The 17,378-nt window shown below is 42.4% G+C and overlaps 1 protein-coding gene across 1 annotated transcript in view; it reads right to left on the bottom strand.

The window, feature by feature from the left end:
* The window catches only part of lrpprc (leucine-rich pentatricopeptide repeat containing), a 124,098-nt gene that overhangs the window by 81,596 nt on the left and 25,124 nt on the right, over window positions 1-17,378 (bottom strand). Inside the window, exons 6-11 of the mRNA XM_078405013.1 lie at window positions 15,196-15,282; window positions 7,993-8,119; window positions 7,011-7,155; window positions 4,583-4,740; window positions 4,109-4,214; window positions 1,343-1,450 (exon numbers count right to left, since the gene is read on the bottom strand). Coding sequence (XP_078261139.1) covers window positions 1,343-1,450; window positions 4,109-4,214; window positions 4,583-4,740; window positions 7,011-7,155; window positions 7,993-8,119; window positions 15,196-15,282 — 731 coding nt within the window. The remainder of the gene's footprint in view (window positions 1-1,342; window positions 1,451-4,108; window positions 4,215-4,582; window positions 4,741-7,010; window positions 7,156-7,992; window positions 8,120-15,195; window positions 15,283-17,378) is intronic.

The raw sequence follows: 17,378 nt of genomic DNA, 5'->3' as shown, positions 1-17,378 counted from the left end.
GAACATTGACTTCTCCATCTTTAGATAGTTCCTCTGTCCCTCCCTTCCCCTCCCCTCCCCCTCCCCTCCCCTTTCCCAGTTCTCCCTCTATCTTCCTGTCTCCACCTATATCCTTCGTTTGTCCCACCCCGACATCAGTCTGAAGAAGGGTCTCGACCCGAAACATCACCCATTCCTTCTCTCCTGAGATGCTACCTGACCTGCTGAGTAACTCCAGCATTTTGTGAATAAATACCTTCGATTTGTACCAGCATCTGCAGTTATTTTCTTACAATAAATATTAACCAAACTAGCATATCCTTGAATGGCTCTTAGTTGGTGCAGAATGCTACAAAGACACCACCCATGCAGCAAAGTTGGTGCATTGTTTGTTTATATCATACGCAAACAGGAAAAGCATGATGCAAATGACGTTCATTTTGATAAACATGGTGCATAGGTCCTTAAAAAGGAAAAATAGAATTCTTTAGTCCTAAAACAAGCAATATATAAAAGCAGTCCGTAAACTATTTACACGTGTAAATAGTGTAAATAGTGTATGTTCCATGTATAATCGGTTAATTTAAAAAATGAGACATAAAATTAGTTATTTGGTGAACTGGAATGGGATTAGAATCTTATTTTCGATGTTAAGTCACAGCTTGTAAGATTTTGAACAACTGCTGCAAAACTATGTGCAGTTAGTTCTACTACAATGCAATAGTTGTGTACCTATGAAACATGTTCAAAAAGGTTGTATTACAAAAACAATTATGCCAATAGGACAAAGTGGCTTAGGGGCTAGAATTTAAGACTCGCAATTTTCAAATATAAAGGTCTTTTTAACAACTAAGTTTTAGTTACTGCAAACATATTTTTCAATGGAGTGTCATTACACAAGTGTCGATAGAGGTGATTGCTTGCCAATTTCAATAGCCACCTGCGCGGAAACAGATAGACTAAAGTTCTGAAGAAAAAATGATATCTAATCACTGCATGGAGATTACATGGAAGCAATTTTTTCCCTGGAGATTTTTTTTGCAAAACAGCTTTTTTGCTGCTTGTCAATTTCCAAAGTAACTTTTAAATGTTTTTTAATTCACAATCAAAATCACGTTGTAACTAATTCAACATGCTTAATACAATAAGTGTTCCCTAAATCATCAATTCCATAGTATGCAACCATGTGTTACAGCAGAACTACTTGTACTTTCCACGTAGTTTCAATTCCATTTACATTTAATCCTGTTGAAACTTTATCTGCCCTGCATAGTCAAATTACCTATTCAAGAAGCATATAGCAAAGACTTTCTAACCTTATTGTAAATATTCAGCAAATTAGAAGAGTTTAAATGACACAAACCTTGGGTGTTCTTTTCTTTCTGATGTTGTGCCAATATAGGCCAAAAGTAATGGGGTCTGACAGGTAAACCTTCCTTCTGCATGATCTTCATAAGCTCAACAGACATTGCTACAAATGTAAAAGGAAACCATTTAATCTTATGTTATCATACACCAAAATTAAAATGATGCCAAATCTTCAAGATATTGGAATAATCAAGCTACATGGGTGACTATTTGTCCCAATTCCAAGAGTGATTTATTTCTTAGTTCCAATTTTATTTGAAAGAAAATGAGTAATGCTAGTTTATGCAATATATAAACATAGCACAAAAAGTAAGGAAATTTGTGTTTGGTAGATTATTTCTTTGTTGTAACATCGCTTCTTGGCAATAAATCTTATACCGTTGGAAAGCCTGTTTATTTCCCTTTTGAATGGTGCCACATTTGTAAGGAACATGCATTTGTGGGATGAGCAGCAGAGCTGAGTATATGGGTTGCGCCCATGAAAAATTTGCCAAATCTTCTCTGCCAATGCCAAACAGCTTATTCCGCTGTTGCTATTGACTCTTGTTTTGAGCTTCTGGTACCCCCAGGTGCTGACAATCAGGTGCCTGATTGGCAGCATCTGTGAGCATGGGCCCTGCTACAGTGGTCAGTAGGTGTCTGTTCCAAGAATCGGCATGCCACGTTTGACTGATCTGGATAGGGCCCGTGCGATAGGGCAACTTCAAGCTGGTGTTCCGCAAAACCAAGTTGCGGCATTATTTGGAGTGAGCCCTAGTACCATCTCCAAAGTGAAGGCCAAGTTCCATATAACGGGGGATGTCAGAGACAGGCCGCGAAGTGGGCGTCCCAAGAAGACGACACTCGAAGAAGACCGTTTCCTCACCCTGTCAGCACTTAGGAACCGTAGGCTGTCTTCTACAGATTTGCAGTCAAGGTTTGCAGGACGATATGGCCGACGGCTCTCTGCCCAGACAATTCGGAACCGACTGCACGCAGCCGATCTCCGGTCTCATAGGGCTGCCAGGAGGCCTGCCATGACTGCCCTTCACCGTCAGGCCCGTTTGCGCTGGTGTCGGCAACACGTGCACTGGAACCTGAACATGTGGAGGAACGTTATGTTCAGCGATGAGTCCAGATTCTGCCTACGGCAGTTGGAACATAGGGTCAAAGTGTGGAGAAGACGCGGAGAACGCTATGCTGATTGCTGCACCGATAGAGTAACATCCTTTGGTGGAGGCAGTGTGATGGTGTGGGGCGGCATCTCCCTCACTGGAAAAACGAGGCTTGTCATCATTGGAGGCAATCTCAATGCAGAGAGATATCGAGATGAGATTCTGCAACCAGTGGCAATCCCATATCTCCACAGTCTGGGACCGAACTCTATCCTCCAAGATGACAATGCTCGCCCCCACAGAGCAGGGTTTCTCAGAGACTACCTCCAGAATTTGGGAGTGGAGAGGATGGAATGGCCTGCCAGCAGTCCTGACCTCAACCCCATTGAACACTTGTGGGATCAGCTTGGGCGTGCTGTTCGTGCCAGAGTGACCAACACAACCACGTTGGCTGACTTGCGACAAATGCTGGTTGAAGAATGGGATGCCATCCCACAACAGTGTGTGACCAGGCTGGTGACCAGCATGAGGAGGAGGTGCCAGGCTGTTGTGGCTGTGTATGGTTCTTCCACACGCTACTGAGGCTCCTGTTTATTAAATGAATAAATTGTTAAATTGCCAATATGTCTTGTTTCTTCAGACTTCAATCATCCAATCCACCAAACAACACCGAACAAGAGTCAATGGCAGAATAAGCTGTTTGGCATTGGCAGAGAAGATTTGGCAGATTTTTCATGGGCGCAACCCACATACTCAGCTCTGCTGCTCATCCCACAAATGCATGTTCCTTACAAATGTGGCACCATTTAAAAGGGAAATAAACAGGCTTTCCAACGGCATAAGATTTATTGCCAAGAAGCATTGTTACAACAAAGAAATAATCTACCAAACACAAATTTCCTTACTTTTTGTGCTATGTTTAGTTCGTTCGGTGCTGTTTACCTTTTTTTTTTGCAAAGTCTGATGTAAACACTATTACAGAAAAAGAAAGGAAATCACTCAACAGATAAAATGTCTGCAAACTAAACATTTCCTTCTCTATGTCACATGAATTCAGCGTTATGAGAAATTAATTGTTACAATATGCACCTCCTAGATTACATTACAGTGAATCTCCAAATCTGAGTTTAAAATTACACAATTGACAATGTGCTCAGAGGATTAATAATTTGGGTTCTATTGTCTAGATGCTTATTCCTTCGCTGCGTCCAACGCAATGCCGGACTCTTGTTGAGATAACAGAAAAAGCAACACTTTGGGATCAACTGTCACTTATATGAGTAACTGTCATTCAAGGTAGATTCAAATTTTGCTATTTGATCCAAACCATTTGCACAAATGTGATGATTATTACTGTCCCGCTGAGTTACTCCAGCATTTTGTGTCTATCTTCGGTGTAAAGGCCACATTTAGTGATTATGGCTTTGGGCAAAACTTCAGTATCACCACCCCAAAAAGGGATTTGGGGTCGTTATTAAATGATGCAGGAAAGAAAAGTGCCCCAACCTTCTCCAGATAAGCATATTCTAAACTTCCACATCAAAGACACAAACATATCAACAAACAAATAGATGTTTAGCATTTTAAACTACCCAAAATTATGTGAAAAGATTGTGTTAGAATTTAAATGCTTAAAAATACGAAGACGAAGCTTTATATGTTATTACCTTCTTTTTTGGCATCCAGAGCACAATAAAGAGCAAACTGAAAAGGAGCAGAATGCAAATTGGTCTCCTTTAGTCCCTCACAGAACTGTCGCATTTTGTCAAGTGGCTGGAACGTGAAGGAAAGAAATAGAAATCATTACTTTCCCCAAAGGAAATCATCCATACATCAAACAGAAGAGGTTTTGTAACTAGGAATGCAGCAACTATTTAATAAATAGGCAAGTTATTTTGTTTTATACGTGCATTTGGAAACAATTTGCATATTAAGCTTTTAAATAAAAGCAAATGTACAAAAACATATCTTAAATGAAAAAGAACTACTGAACTTTCCAATGTTTAGGAGTAGTTAACAGTTTGTAAAGCAACATGTTGTGGGGGGATTTAAAATAGAGATACCTGGTTAATGTGTTTCAGTGAGAACAAAATAATATGCTTCAAAATATTAAGACAAAGGGAGCATCATTATTCTTTTACCTTTTCTAAATTGACACAGTGCCGGATGAAGAAGTTGCCAAAATCTAATGGGTCCCCATTTTGATTCTCAGACTGAAATGTGGGAAAGGTTTTCAACACTTGGAAAGCTGTTTCTTCCAAACCTTGAGTAATCAGGGCTAAGCACAGATTCATTGCATCTGTAAAAACAAACAAGTCAGAAAAATAGTTAAAGAAGAAGTTCTAGAGATGCTCTACAGGGGAATCAAGTTTCCGGCAATTAGGCAGGAAAATTTGAGACATCAAACCATGATTTCTACTGTAAGGAAAAGCAGTTCAGTGGTTGTATGAACTTTTCCATGCAACAAGCTTGTCATAATGAAAATTTGAGATAAACACAGAAAACAATGGAAATACTCAGCAGCTCAGGCAGAATCTGCAGAGGGTGAAACAGTAAACTTTCCATTCCGATGACCCTTAAATGGGAACTGGGACAAAGAGAAAATAAACTAACTTTTCGTTGCAGAAGAGGCAGGAAACCTATAGGTGGGATAAAGGGAATATAATCACAGGTTGTGGCTAAGGCTGCCGTGGAGAAGGGTCTCGACCCAAAACTATTCCTTCTCACCCAACAAAGGACCACCAAACCAAAATATTAAATGTTTCTTCATTTACTGTGTTTTCTAATTGTCCACAATTGTAATTTTCCAGCACGATTGTCCTTGAATACATATCATCTTATTGCATTCTTGCTTTTACGTGATTATAATTTTCAAGCGGAAAAAGAAAAAGGAAATGTCTGCTAAATTGTCTCTTATAACAGGTATAACAGAGCTTTATTTGTCGTTCGGTACCGAAGTACCGAACGAAACTACATAGCAGTCATAGAAAAAAAAAAAAAGAACACAAGACACATAACCCCAACACAAACGTCCATCACAGTGACTCCAAACACCCCCTCACTGTGATGGAGGCAACAAAACTTCCCCTCTCTTCCCCACGCCCACGGACAGACAGCTCGTCCCCGACCGACCCGCAGAGTCCCCGCACCGGGCGCTGAAACGTCTCGCGGCCGAACCGGGCGATGAAAGGCCCGCGACCAAGCCTTGCGCAGCTAAGTCCCGCAGCCGAGCCGCACCAGCGGTGAAAAGTCCCGCAGCCGAGCCGCACCGGGCGGTGTTAAGTCCCGCAGCCGAGTTGCACCGGGCGGTGTTAGGCCCCGCAGCCGAGCTGCACCGGGCGGTGTTAAGCCCCGCAGCCGAGCCGCACCGGGCGGTGTTAAGTCCCGCAGCCGAGTTGCACCGGGCGGTGTTAAGTCCCGCAGCCGAGTTGCACCGGGCGGTGTTAAGCCCCGCAGCCGAGTTGCACCGGGCGGTGTTAAGCCCCGCAGCCGAGCTGCACCGGGCGGTGTTAAGCCCCGCAGCCGAGCTGCACCGGGCGATGTAAGTCCAGCGGCCAAGCCGCACCGGGATGTAAAGTCCAGCGGCCGAGCCGCACCGGGGGATGTTAGGCCCCGCAGCCGAGCCGCACCCCGCGCCGTGAGGAAGAGAAAAGTTCCCCACACCCACCCACCCACCCACACCCACCCCCCACACACCACCACCCCCTCCCACACATACACAACCAAAAAAATATATATAAAAATCATCCCAATACCGACACTCAACAAAAAAAAGACGGACAGACTGCTAGTCAGCCGCTGCCGTTAGGCGCCGCCACGTGACTTAATACTAAATCTAAAGTGTAAATCTAAAATGATTACATGTATAATTTATCTTTTTGGCTTCAGAATAACTGAAAGATTCTGGAATCTGACATTTTTTATAGAATTTGCTCATATTATGTATCATAAATAAAGTATGCTTTTCAAAATCCATTTATCAAGCCTTACTTTAAGCTAAAAGTCACCTCTGGAAATTCTACATAAATGTTCAAGTTGCCTTCAAGTCCATGACACCAATGGTTATTACCAAGCTGCCAAAAAGTTTTCCCCTTATGTAATAAAGTATAAATAGTGTAACAAAACAATTATTTTGGGTGTTGATCAACTTTGACTTTGACTTTTTCTTGCCATTTCTTTATAAACATTTGGAATGATAAAATGGCAACATTCAATACCTCTGAGTACTTACACTGCAAAAACCAAGAGTTACCAATTAAATCTTAAACACAAGAGTGTTGTTACAAAAACGTAAGCGGAAAACATTATCCAATATTAGTATTTAAATCCAATATTTGTATTTAGACACTCCCTTTCCAAGATGAATTTAACGCAACTATGCAGGATTCTTACAAGAGAAATGCAAGGTAAAAATGAATGCAAGATTATTTGGCATTTCCACTAAAAAAAGAAATTTTGTTTTGACATTTAAATTTATAAAGTTAACATTTTTAAATTTAACATGCTAAATATTTTAAATTATGAAAAATTTGAGGTATTACAACTGAACATCACAAATATGCAACTTGCCTGGTACATATCCCCTGTCATGTCTCATCCGTTCCACAATATCCTGAATGTATTGTGGATAGCCAGACTTGGCCAGGCTGAAGATAATTTGCATCAAGTCTCTGTCCATCAGGCTGGCATCTGTCTTTTCAACTTTCTCCAGTGTCTATCATCAAGGGATATATTAAACACATACAAATAGGCTTTAGATTCAAATCATACAAATATCTTAAGGCAGTGCTAAAAGAGATTTTTGTCCCTTCAACACCTCTTAATCTCGTTTTCTACAATTTTTCATAATCATCTTTTTTATTTAAACCTGTCAATTACCAGGTAACAAAGTTTTGCAACTCTGGAGCTAAAAATCAGACAAGGAAATAATTTTGGCGAAAAACAAATTCATTATCTGCAGCTTAACACAAATTGTGCCATAAATTCAATGGAACTTCTTGATATAGCCTATTCTTAAAGAACATAGAAGCATTGCATTTGTATATCTGAGCCTTTTGCTTCCACCCCCAAGTTCTTTACAATACACTAGATGACAAAAGATTTGGCATTGCATAACTAATAGAAAAGACTAACACCATTACCAGAGGAATCTTGCACCAAGTATTAGTGCACCAATTTCATAAATCAACTGGTAATTATTAAATATGAAGGTATATTTTAGTCTCTACATTAACTTGATAATCGATTTGAGGATATCCTGGTCTTCAAGGGGAAATATATAACCTGATTAGACTGATATTAAATCTTGTACTCCTTTTTGCATAATTTAAAAACAAAAAGACTTTTATATTCCATTGCCTGCAATGAAGGCAAATTATCAATGGGAACATGGAATATACTTTGCAGCTGCAATGGGTTATTTATTAAGAACTTTCTTGAAATGAACTGACACTCTGGTCTTTCTGCTCCTTTTCTTCAAATACTATAAATCATGTTCTATATTATTGTAATTAAGTTTGATTCAAAACAACAGTTGCTGCCAATTTTGTACCTGTTTCAGATTTCCGATATCTCCCTTTTCAGCATGTGCATTCAGTAAGGCAACATAAGTATCTGGGCCAGGCTCAATTCCTGCTCCTCTCATCACATTTAGAATGCCCTCTGCACTTTCCATGTCACTGAAATGGAAATTTGTAAATTCAAGCACATTCTCAAATAAGTGGAAAACATCGTGCATCAGTTGATTCAAAGTACAAATTTCACAAATGGCCAATATTGGATTCATTCAGAAAATGATTGCAAAATATCTACTGGCAGCACAGTGGCACAGCCAGGTAGCACATTGGCACAACGGGGGAGCTGTTGCCTCACAGCACCCGAGACCAGGGCTCTATCCTGACTACGGGTGCTGTCTGTCTGGAATTTGTACATTCTCCCTGTGACCACGTGGGTTTTCTCTGGGTGCTCCAGTTTCCTCTCACACTTCACAGCCGTGCAGGTTTGTAGGTTAATATGCCTCTGTAAATTACCCCTAGTGTGTAGGAAGTGACAGTAGGATAACATGTGGGTGATCAATGGTCGGCATGGACTTGGTGGGCCGAAGGGCTTGTTTCCACACTGTATTTCTAAACTAAACTAATATTTGATGAACCGTGTGCTCCAAATAGTTAAAACGTTTCTGAAATGCTTTTATGTAGTTCAATGTTACCTATTGGCCAAAAGTCAGAGATATCTTTATTTTAATTGTTTTACCGATTGTGGAAAAGTACAACAAACAAAAGAAAAATAACAATACTGGATTTTCAACATCTAATTGAATTACTCATCATAATTAATGCAACAACAAAAAAGGCCCTCATCAATGAATTGCATCATTGGCTCAAATTGTCAGCTCACACTCTTTTATAAGGTTTGAACTTTCAAAAATTCCCCTTTCAAAAACAAGAGTGCCACCAACTATATTACGACAAAGAATGAAGACTTGACACTGGAAACAGAAAGAAAAGCATGAATGAGAACAAAAGTGTTAGGTTATGCCAATAAGTCATTGAAATATAGTATGACTTTGACAAAAAGATCTTAGTCATAGTAAAATATTACAACTGAACAAAGCCTCACATGTAGGTTAACAGATCCAGGCCTTGCAGTTCTGCAATTATAAAGTGCTAGATAACTTAACAATCAAATACAAGGTAGAAATTTAATGAACATGTTGCTATGTTGGACATGTCCTCGGCAAATGTGAGCTGCATTTAAGAGTCTGATAACAACAAGGAAGAAGTTGTAATTAAATCTGGTGGTACATACGTTCAAGCTTTATTTATCTTCAGTTCAACGAGAAAGAGAAGAGAGAATAACTGGTCCTTGATTACATTAGTTGCTTTCCTGAGGCAGCATGGAGTATAGGTGGAGTCAATGGGGAGAGAGGCTGGTTTGTATGATGGACTGGGCTTCATCCACAACTTTTGGCAATTTTTTGCATTCTTGGGCAGAACAGTTGCCAAGCTGTGATACATTCCAAAAGGATGCTTTCTATGTTGCATCTGTTTACGTTGGTAAAAATATTGAAGACATACCAAATTTCCTTAGTCTTCTGTTGAAGTAAAGGTGTTGGTGTGCTTTCCTGGACATAGCATCAATGTGGCCAGATCAGGACAAATTGGTGGTGATATTTACACCTAGAAACATAAAGCTCTCAACCATCTTCACTGCATTGGTATGAATGGGGGCCTGTACTCTACCCCTCACCCTGAAATCAATGACCAGCTTAAGTTTTGCTGACATTGAGGGAGAGGTTGTTCCATCCAGTTATCTGTCTCGTCTTTGTTCTGCAAACTTGTAAATAAAGTTAGAGCAGAGTTTGACTGCAGTCATGAGGGTACACCCATCTTCACTGTTTATAATCATTGGACAGGAAGATAAGAATGCAGTTGTCGAGTGGGTATTGTCCTATGTCCAGGAGCTTGGATACAAGTTTGGTTGGCATTAAGGTGTTGAAAGCCAAGCTGTAGTCAATAAAGAGGAGTCATTAGGTCATAAGTGACGGGAGCAGAATTTGGCCATCAAGTCTACCCCGCCATTCAATCATGGCTGATCTATCTCTCCCTCCGAACTGCATTCTCCCCATAACCCCTGACACCCGTACTGATTAAGAATCTATCGCTGCCTTAAAAATAACCATTGACTTGGCCTCCAAAGCCTTCTGTGGCAGAATTCCACAGATTCACCACCATGTGACTAAAGAAATTCCTCCTCATCTCCTTCCTAAAGGAACATCCTTTAATTCTGAGGCTTTGACCTCTAGTCCTAGATTCTCCCACTAGTGGAAACATTCTCTCCACATCCACTCTATCCAAGCCTTTCACGATTCGGTATGTTTCAAAGAGGTCCCCCCTCATTCTTCTAAACTCCAGCGAGTACAGGCCCTGTGTCGTCAAACTCCCATCATATGTTAACCCACTCAATCCTGGGATCATTCTTATAAACGTCCTCAGGACCCTCTCCAGGGCCAGCACATCCTTCCTCAGATATGGTGCCCAAAATTGTTCACAATACTCAAAATGCAGCCTGACCAGTGCCTTATAGAGCCTCGGCATTACATCCCTGTGTTTGTATTCCAGCCCTCTTGAAATAAATGCTAGCTGATGTAAATGTCCTTATTATCCAGAGGGGTGAGTGTCGGGCCAGGTAGATGGAGCCTGCTGAATTGCAGTGCATCAATGCTATCTGGGAGGCTGGACCCGATGTGCGCCATGACCAACCTATCGAAACAGGTCAAGCTGTGCTCGCAGGTGAGGGGTCTGTGCTTAATATTTGGGTGATATTTGACTAACAATGGTATCTGGGAACAAGGATCTCTGATAGTGTATCGGTAAATGGAAATCCACCGTCTGGTTTCATGTTATTTACAACGAAAAATTGTTGTATTTATTGGTAGTAATTAACTCTGCAGTAGGAACTAGTTGCAGTTCCTTTGGCAGTTTCCCAGGCACAAGCAATGCTAGCTCCTCATTAATACCTTGACTAAAGATCAGAAACAGGAACCTTTTCTGCTATCTGCACAGCACAGTTCAATTAACAGCCATTTAGAAAATGATTTTAAATATTCACTCCATTCACATAAACAATAGAGCAGTAAGATAGACACAAAAAGCTGGAGTAAATCAGCGGGACAGGCAGCATCTCTGGAGAGAAGGAATGGGTGACGTTTCGGGTCGAGACCCTTTTTTAGACTGGTTGGGGATAAGGGAAACGAGAGATATAGACGGTGATGTGGATAAAGAACAATGAATGAAAGATATGCAAAAAAGTAACGATGATAAAGGAAACAGGCCATTGTAAGCTGTTTGTAGGGTGAAAATGTGAAGTGAGTGCGACTTGGGTGGGGGGGGGGGGGGGGGGAGATAGAGAGATAGAGAGAGAGGGAATGCCGGGGCTACCTGCAGTGAGAGAAATCAAAATTCATACTACTGGTCTCTAAGTTGCCCAAGCGAAATATGAGATGCTGTTCCTCCAATTTGCGTTTAGCCTCACTCTGACAATGGAGGAGACCGAGGACGGGAAGGTCTGTGTAGGAATGGGAAGGGGAATTAAAGTGTTCAGCACCCGGGAGATCAGGTTGGTTCACGCGGGCTGAGCGAAGGTGTTCCGCGAAACGATCACCCGGTCTCGCCGGTTTGGTCTCGCCGATGTATAAGAGTCCACATCTTGAACAATGGATACAATGAGGTTGGAGGAGGTGCAAGTGAACCTCTGCCTAACCTGAAAGGACTGTCGGGGCCCTTGGACAGGTGAGAGAGAAAGTATAGCGACAGGCGTTGCAGCATCTCTGGAGAGAAGGAATGGGTGACGTTTCGGGTCGAGACCCTTCTTCAAAATGATGTCAGGAGAGTGGGTGGGACAGAGATAGAATGTAGTCGGAAACAGTAAGACTGGTGGGAGAACTGGGAAGGGGATGGAGAGAGAGGGAAAGCAAGGGCTATTTGAAGTTAGAGAAGTCAATGTGTAAGCTACCCGAGTGAAATATGAGGTGCTGTTCCTCCAATTAGCGCTGGGCCTCACTCTGATAATGGAGGAGGCCCAGGACAGAAAGGTCAGATTGGGAATGGGAGGGGAAGTTAAAGTGCTGAGCAACCGGGAGATCAGGTAGGTTAAGGCGGACTGAGCGGAGGTGTTCAGCGAAACGATCGCCGAGCCTGTGCTTGGTCTCGCGAATGTACAGAAGTTGACACCTGGAACAGCGGATACAGTAGATGAGGTTGGAGGTGGTGCAAGTGAACCTCTGCCTCACCTAAAAAGACTGTCGTGGTCCTTGGAAGGAGTCGAGGGGGGAGGTTAAGGGACAGGTGTTGCATCTCCTGCGGTTGCAGGGGTAAGTACCTGGGGAGGGGGTGGTTTCGGTGGGAAGGGACTAGTTGACCAGGGAGTTGCGGAGGGAACGGTCTCTGCGGAAAGCAGTATGGGACAGAAAGGTCAGATTGGGAATGGGAGGGGAAGTTAAAGTGCTGAGCAACCGGGAGATCAGGTAGGTTAAGGCGGACTGAGTGGAGGTGTCCAGCGAAACGATCGCCGAGCCTGTGCTTGGTCTCACGAATGTACAGAAGTTGACACCTGGAACAGCGGATACAGTAGATGAGGTTGGAGGTGGTGCAAGTGAACCTCTGCCTCACCTAAAAAGACTGTCGTGGTCCTTGGAAGGAGTCGAGGGGGGAGGTTAAGGGACAGGTGTTGCATCTCCTGCGGTTGCAGGGGTAAGTACCTGGGGAGGGGGTGGTTTCGGTGGGAAGGGACTAGTTGACCAGGGAGTTGCGGAGGGAACGGTCTCTGCGGAAAGCAGTATGGGGTGGAGATGTGGCCAGTAATGGGATCCCGTTAGAGGCGGCAAAAGTGTTGGAGGATCATATGTTGTATGCAATGGCTGATGGGGTGGAAGGTAACAAGGGCGACTCTGTCCTTGTTACGAATGCCAGGAGGGGGAGCAAGAGCGGAGCTGCGGGATATCGAGGAGACCTTAGTGAGCGCCTATTTTATAATGGAATGAACGAGGACATCTCCAATGATCTAGCATGGAAAACCTCACCCTGGGCGCAGATGCGGCTTAGATGGAGGAATTGGGAGTAGGGGATGGAGTTTTTACAGGAAGCATGGTGGGAAGAAGTGCAGTCTGGATAGCTATGGGAGTCAGCAGATTTGTAGTAGATGTCAGTCTCCTGTGATGGAGACGGTGAGATCCAGGAATGGTAGGAAGATATCGGAGATGGTCCAAGTGAATTTGAGTGCAAGATGGAAATTAGTCGTGAAGTTGAAGTCAGTGAGTTTTGCATGGGTGCAGGAGGCAGCACCGATGCAATCATCAATGCAGCGGAGGTAGAGTTCGGGGATATGGCCAGTGTACGCCTGGAACAGTGATTGTTTGACGTACCCTATAAAGAGGCAAGCATAGCTGGGCCCCATTCGAGTGCCCACAGCTCCGCCTTGGATTTGGAGGAAGTGGGGGGAGTCAAAGAAGTTGTTGAGGGTAAGGACCAGTTCTGCAAGGCGGAGGAGTATTGGCAGACGGAAATTGACTGGTTCTACGGTCGAGGAAGAAATGGAGGGCTTTAAGGCCTTCCTGGTGGGGGATGGAGGTGTAGTGACTGGACATCCATGGTAAAGATGAGGGAGTGGGAGCCTGGAAAACGGAAGTCGTTGAAGAGATAAAGAGCGTGTGAAGTGTCTTGGACATAGGTAGGGAGGGATTGGACCAGGGGGTATTTGATGGAGTCGAGGTATGTGGAAATTAATTTGGTGGAACATGAACAAGCAGAAACAAAGCAGAAACACATTTAGTTCTGGAGCACGTCTTTAAAAACATAGATGGATTATGAACTCTGGATAGAAGGAATGGGTGATGTTTCAGGTCAAGACCCTTCTTCAGACTGAGAGTCGGGGAGAGGGAGACACAAAGATAAGAAAGGGTAAGGTATGAAAACGAGACATCAAAGGGCATGAGGATCAAGGAAAATGTAGAATAGATCATTGTTAGCTCGGAGAAAGTGCCACAAAGCATAGAGATAAAATTAAATCAGGGGGACAGTAGACTGGTCAGAGAACTAGGAAGGGAGAGGGAAAGTGAGGGTTACTTGAAGTTACAGAAGTCACTTTCCACCCACACCACCCCTCCCCAGATACTTTCCCCTGCAACCGCAGGAGTTGCAACACCTGTCCCTATTCATCCTCCTCAACTCCATCCAAGGACCCCAACAGTCTTTTCGGTTGAGCCAAAGGTTAATTTGCACCTTCTCCAACCTCATCTACTGTATCCGCTATTCGCATGGACTCCTATATATCGGCGAGACCAGGCGAAGGCGAAGGCTATCGGTTCGCTGAACACCTCCGCTCAATCCATCTGAACATACCTGATCTCCTGCTTACTAAACACTTTAACTCCCCTCCCATTCCCATACTAACCTTTCTGTCCTGGGTCTCCTCCACAGTCAGAGTGAGGCCCAACACAAATTGGAGGAAGAGTACCTCATATTTTGCTTGGGCAGCTTACATCCCAGCGGTATGAATATTGACTTCTCTAACTTAAAGTAACCCTTGCGTTCCCTCTCTCCATCCCTCTCCCTTCCTAGTTCTCCGACCAGTCTGATTGTCCCCCTGATTAAATGTTATCTCTGTCTTCTTCTAGCTAACAATGATCTGTTCTAGATGTTCCTTGAACTTTGTCCCCTTTGATGCCTCGTTTTCACACCTTACCCTTCCTTATCTGTGTCTCCTCTCTCCCGACTCTGTTTCAACCCAAAATGCCACCCATTCCTTCTGTCCAGAGATGCTACCTGTCCCAGAGTTACTCCAGCATTTTGTATCTATCTTCGGTGTAAACCAGCATCTGCAGTACCTTCCTACACACTGGATTATCAACTGTTGCCATCGCCATGGCAATGTCAAGTGCTCTAAGTGATTTCCTCAATAATGCAAAGCAGTCATGCCTCAATCATGCAAAAACAAAGAATTTCACTGTACCTAGGTACATGTGACATTAAAGCATCATTGAATTGAATTGAATTTCAATTCTTAAAAGAGCCATGGTAGGCCCTGAAATCAAACTCTCTGGATTATTAGTCTCATAATTATTGTAACAACAAACTCATGGCTTCAATTGGAAAAGATTGACAAGGTATACAACCAATATTTTAAAACATCATAATATTGATTTAAGAATATTTTTTAAGCAATATACCTTATGTCTTAATTGCTCTACTTTACCTACCCAGCTCGTGCATGCCCTGTCACCAAGGAATTAAACACCGCCTCGGTGATTGGCAGATCCTTATCCTTCATGAAACCAAGAATCTTGCTAAAAGAGAATGAATTAATAAATATTAATATCACATCTCCACATTTGTTTACATGCAAATGGTTCAAAATTCTTTCCTATCAATTAAGTTTGATTTTCTCTTAAAGGCATACAAGCTACTTTCACAAGTACGGTACTTTCTAATCCCTAAAATATACTTTCAATTTAAATAAGAATAAACCATTCAACAGATATAAAAAGCTTACTCATTGTTAAAAGCAATAGGGTGTGACATATTTTTACACCCACTCACCACTCTCTGCAGCCACTTTGTGTGCAATTTGACATTCTCTGACAAGCCTGATGAAGTTCCAATTACTTTCACAGCCCCACTCCATTCATTGTGTGTGGAGGGGATTCACGCAAGAAGCTCTCTTGTATAATGATAATGCTTCCTTTGTTTCACAGGTGATTGACATGGGAACACTTCTCCACATTGTATCCTTTTTTAGGATGTGGATTGACCTCTTATCTGGTGACCCACCCCAAAAATACACTTGGCTCAGAAATATCCATCGGTGTTTCTAAATCAATCATCTGGTAGGAAGCACATGTGCAAAAAAAGTTTTTAAGTCTTTTCTAAAATCTGTGCCAACTCTGCCTTTGTATAACCGATTGACTGAAACTGTTTGGCTTGTGAATGTTGACTCTGCTGTGTTACTCCATTTTGTTTTTTGCTTAAGATTTTGGCAGTTTCTTTGCATTGTTAGTTGACATTTTGAGCAAAAATTGTGTCTCACAGTAAACAAATTCATTTCACTACCATATCACTCCTTGGGGTCCCAAACTGAACTAGAGACCAGGGTAAGGCCTGGATTTCATTCAAGCACAGGCCACTCCCCCAAAGCTCCACCAATATATTTGATCTAAGCACATCATGAGATATGTAAGAAGGAACTGCGGATGCTGATTTAAACCAAAGATAGACACAAAAAGCTGGAGTAACGCAGATCTGAAGAAGGGTCTCGACCCGAAACTTCACCATTCCTTCTCTCCAGAGATGCTGCCTGTCCCGCTGAGTTACTCCAGCTTTTTGCGTCTATCTTCACATCATTAGATAGTCGGGTTTACTCAGCAATTTAAGGCCACGAAATTTCACCTCCGTATCAAGGAATTAGCTGCAGTGGCAGGCAGTCAAAAGACATTGACTCAACAATCAACAATTACCTCCACAAATCCCACCAGGTTTTGACTTGAAACCAGTCATGTTACTAACATCTGCAATTGCTGATTAGCAGTGAAATGATATGGTCCATTATTTCCAAAGATACTTCAAGTGCACCTTTTTAGTTAAATCTGAAAGCACGTCCATAATAGTTCAAGTTCATTCTAAGTTTTCAAAACAGCTTCCCTTTTTCTCTTCAAATAACTACCATATATATCTACTTTTCAGCCTGAATGGTGGGAATATTAAGTGGGTGACTTCTTGAATGCCGCCCATTTTTGGGAAAGACCTCAGATCTATCTCGGCCTCTCTATTTTACATAGCATATTTATTTCATTGAGATTTTTTTTTTTAAAGCAATTTATTTTAAAGAAGAAATGCGATTTTGCCAAGTTACAATGGAAACCCTATGAGGAATGGGCCCAACACTTTATTTTACATAGGATCTTTATTTCATTGAGATTCATTTTTTTTATTTTTAAAGCAATTTATTTTAAAGAAAACACGCGATTTTCCCAGGTCACAATGGAAATCCTACGAGGAATGGGCCCACTTGGTCTAGTCTATCTACTAAAACTCTCGTTTGTTTTTGTTTGTTTGTTCCTGAACTACAGCCAAAACAGTACACGAAAGCGCAACAATTTTTGGCCCACCTTACTCACCGTCGTCCCTTTGGTGCTAATGGAAGAAGTTTCATTGAAATCAGTGTTATATTTTTAAGTTATTCACATTTTAAAGTTTAAATCTATCTCCTAGGGAGGGAGGGAGGGTGGGGGGGGGGGGGGAGAGAGGGAGTGGAGGGTGCTGCACCATTGCAGGAGAGGTTTGGGCAAAACGGGTCCACTTGGTCTAGTGTGTGTGTGTCTGTGTCTGTGTGTGTGTGTGTGTGTGTGTGTGTGTGTGTGTGTGTGTGTGTGTGTGTGTGTGTGTG

The sequence above is a fragment of the Rhinoraja longicauda genome, chromosome 9, assembly GCF_053455715.1.
Source record: "Rhinoraja longicauda isolate Sanriku21f chromosome 9, sRhiLon1.1, whole genome shotgun sequence".
Taxonomy (NCBI): Eukaryota; Metazoa; Chordata; class Chondrichthyes; order Rajiformes; family Arhynchobatidae; genus Rhinoraja; species Rhinoraja longicauda.
Note: the sequence above shows the minus strand (reverse complement) of the source record. Positions and strands in the feature narration are given on the sequence as shown.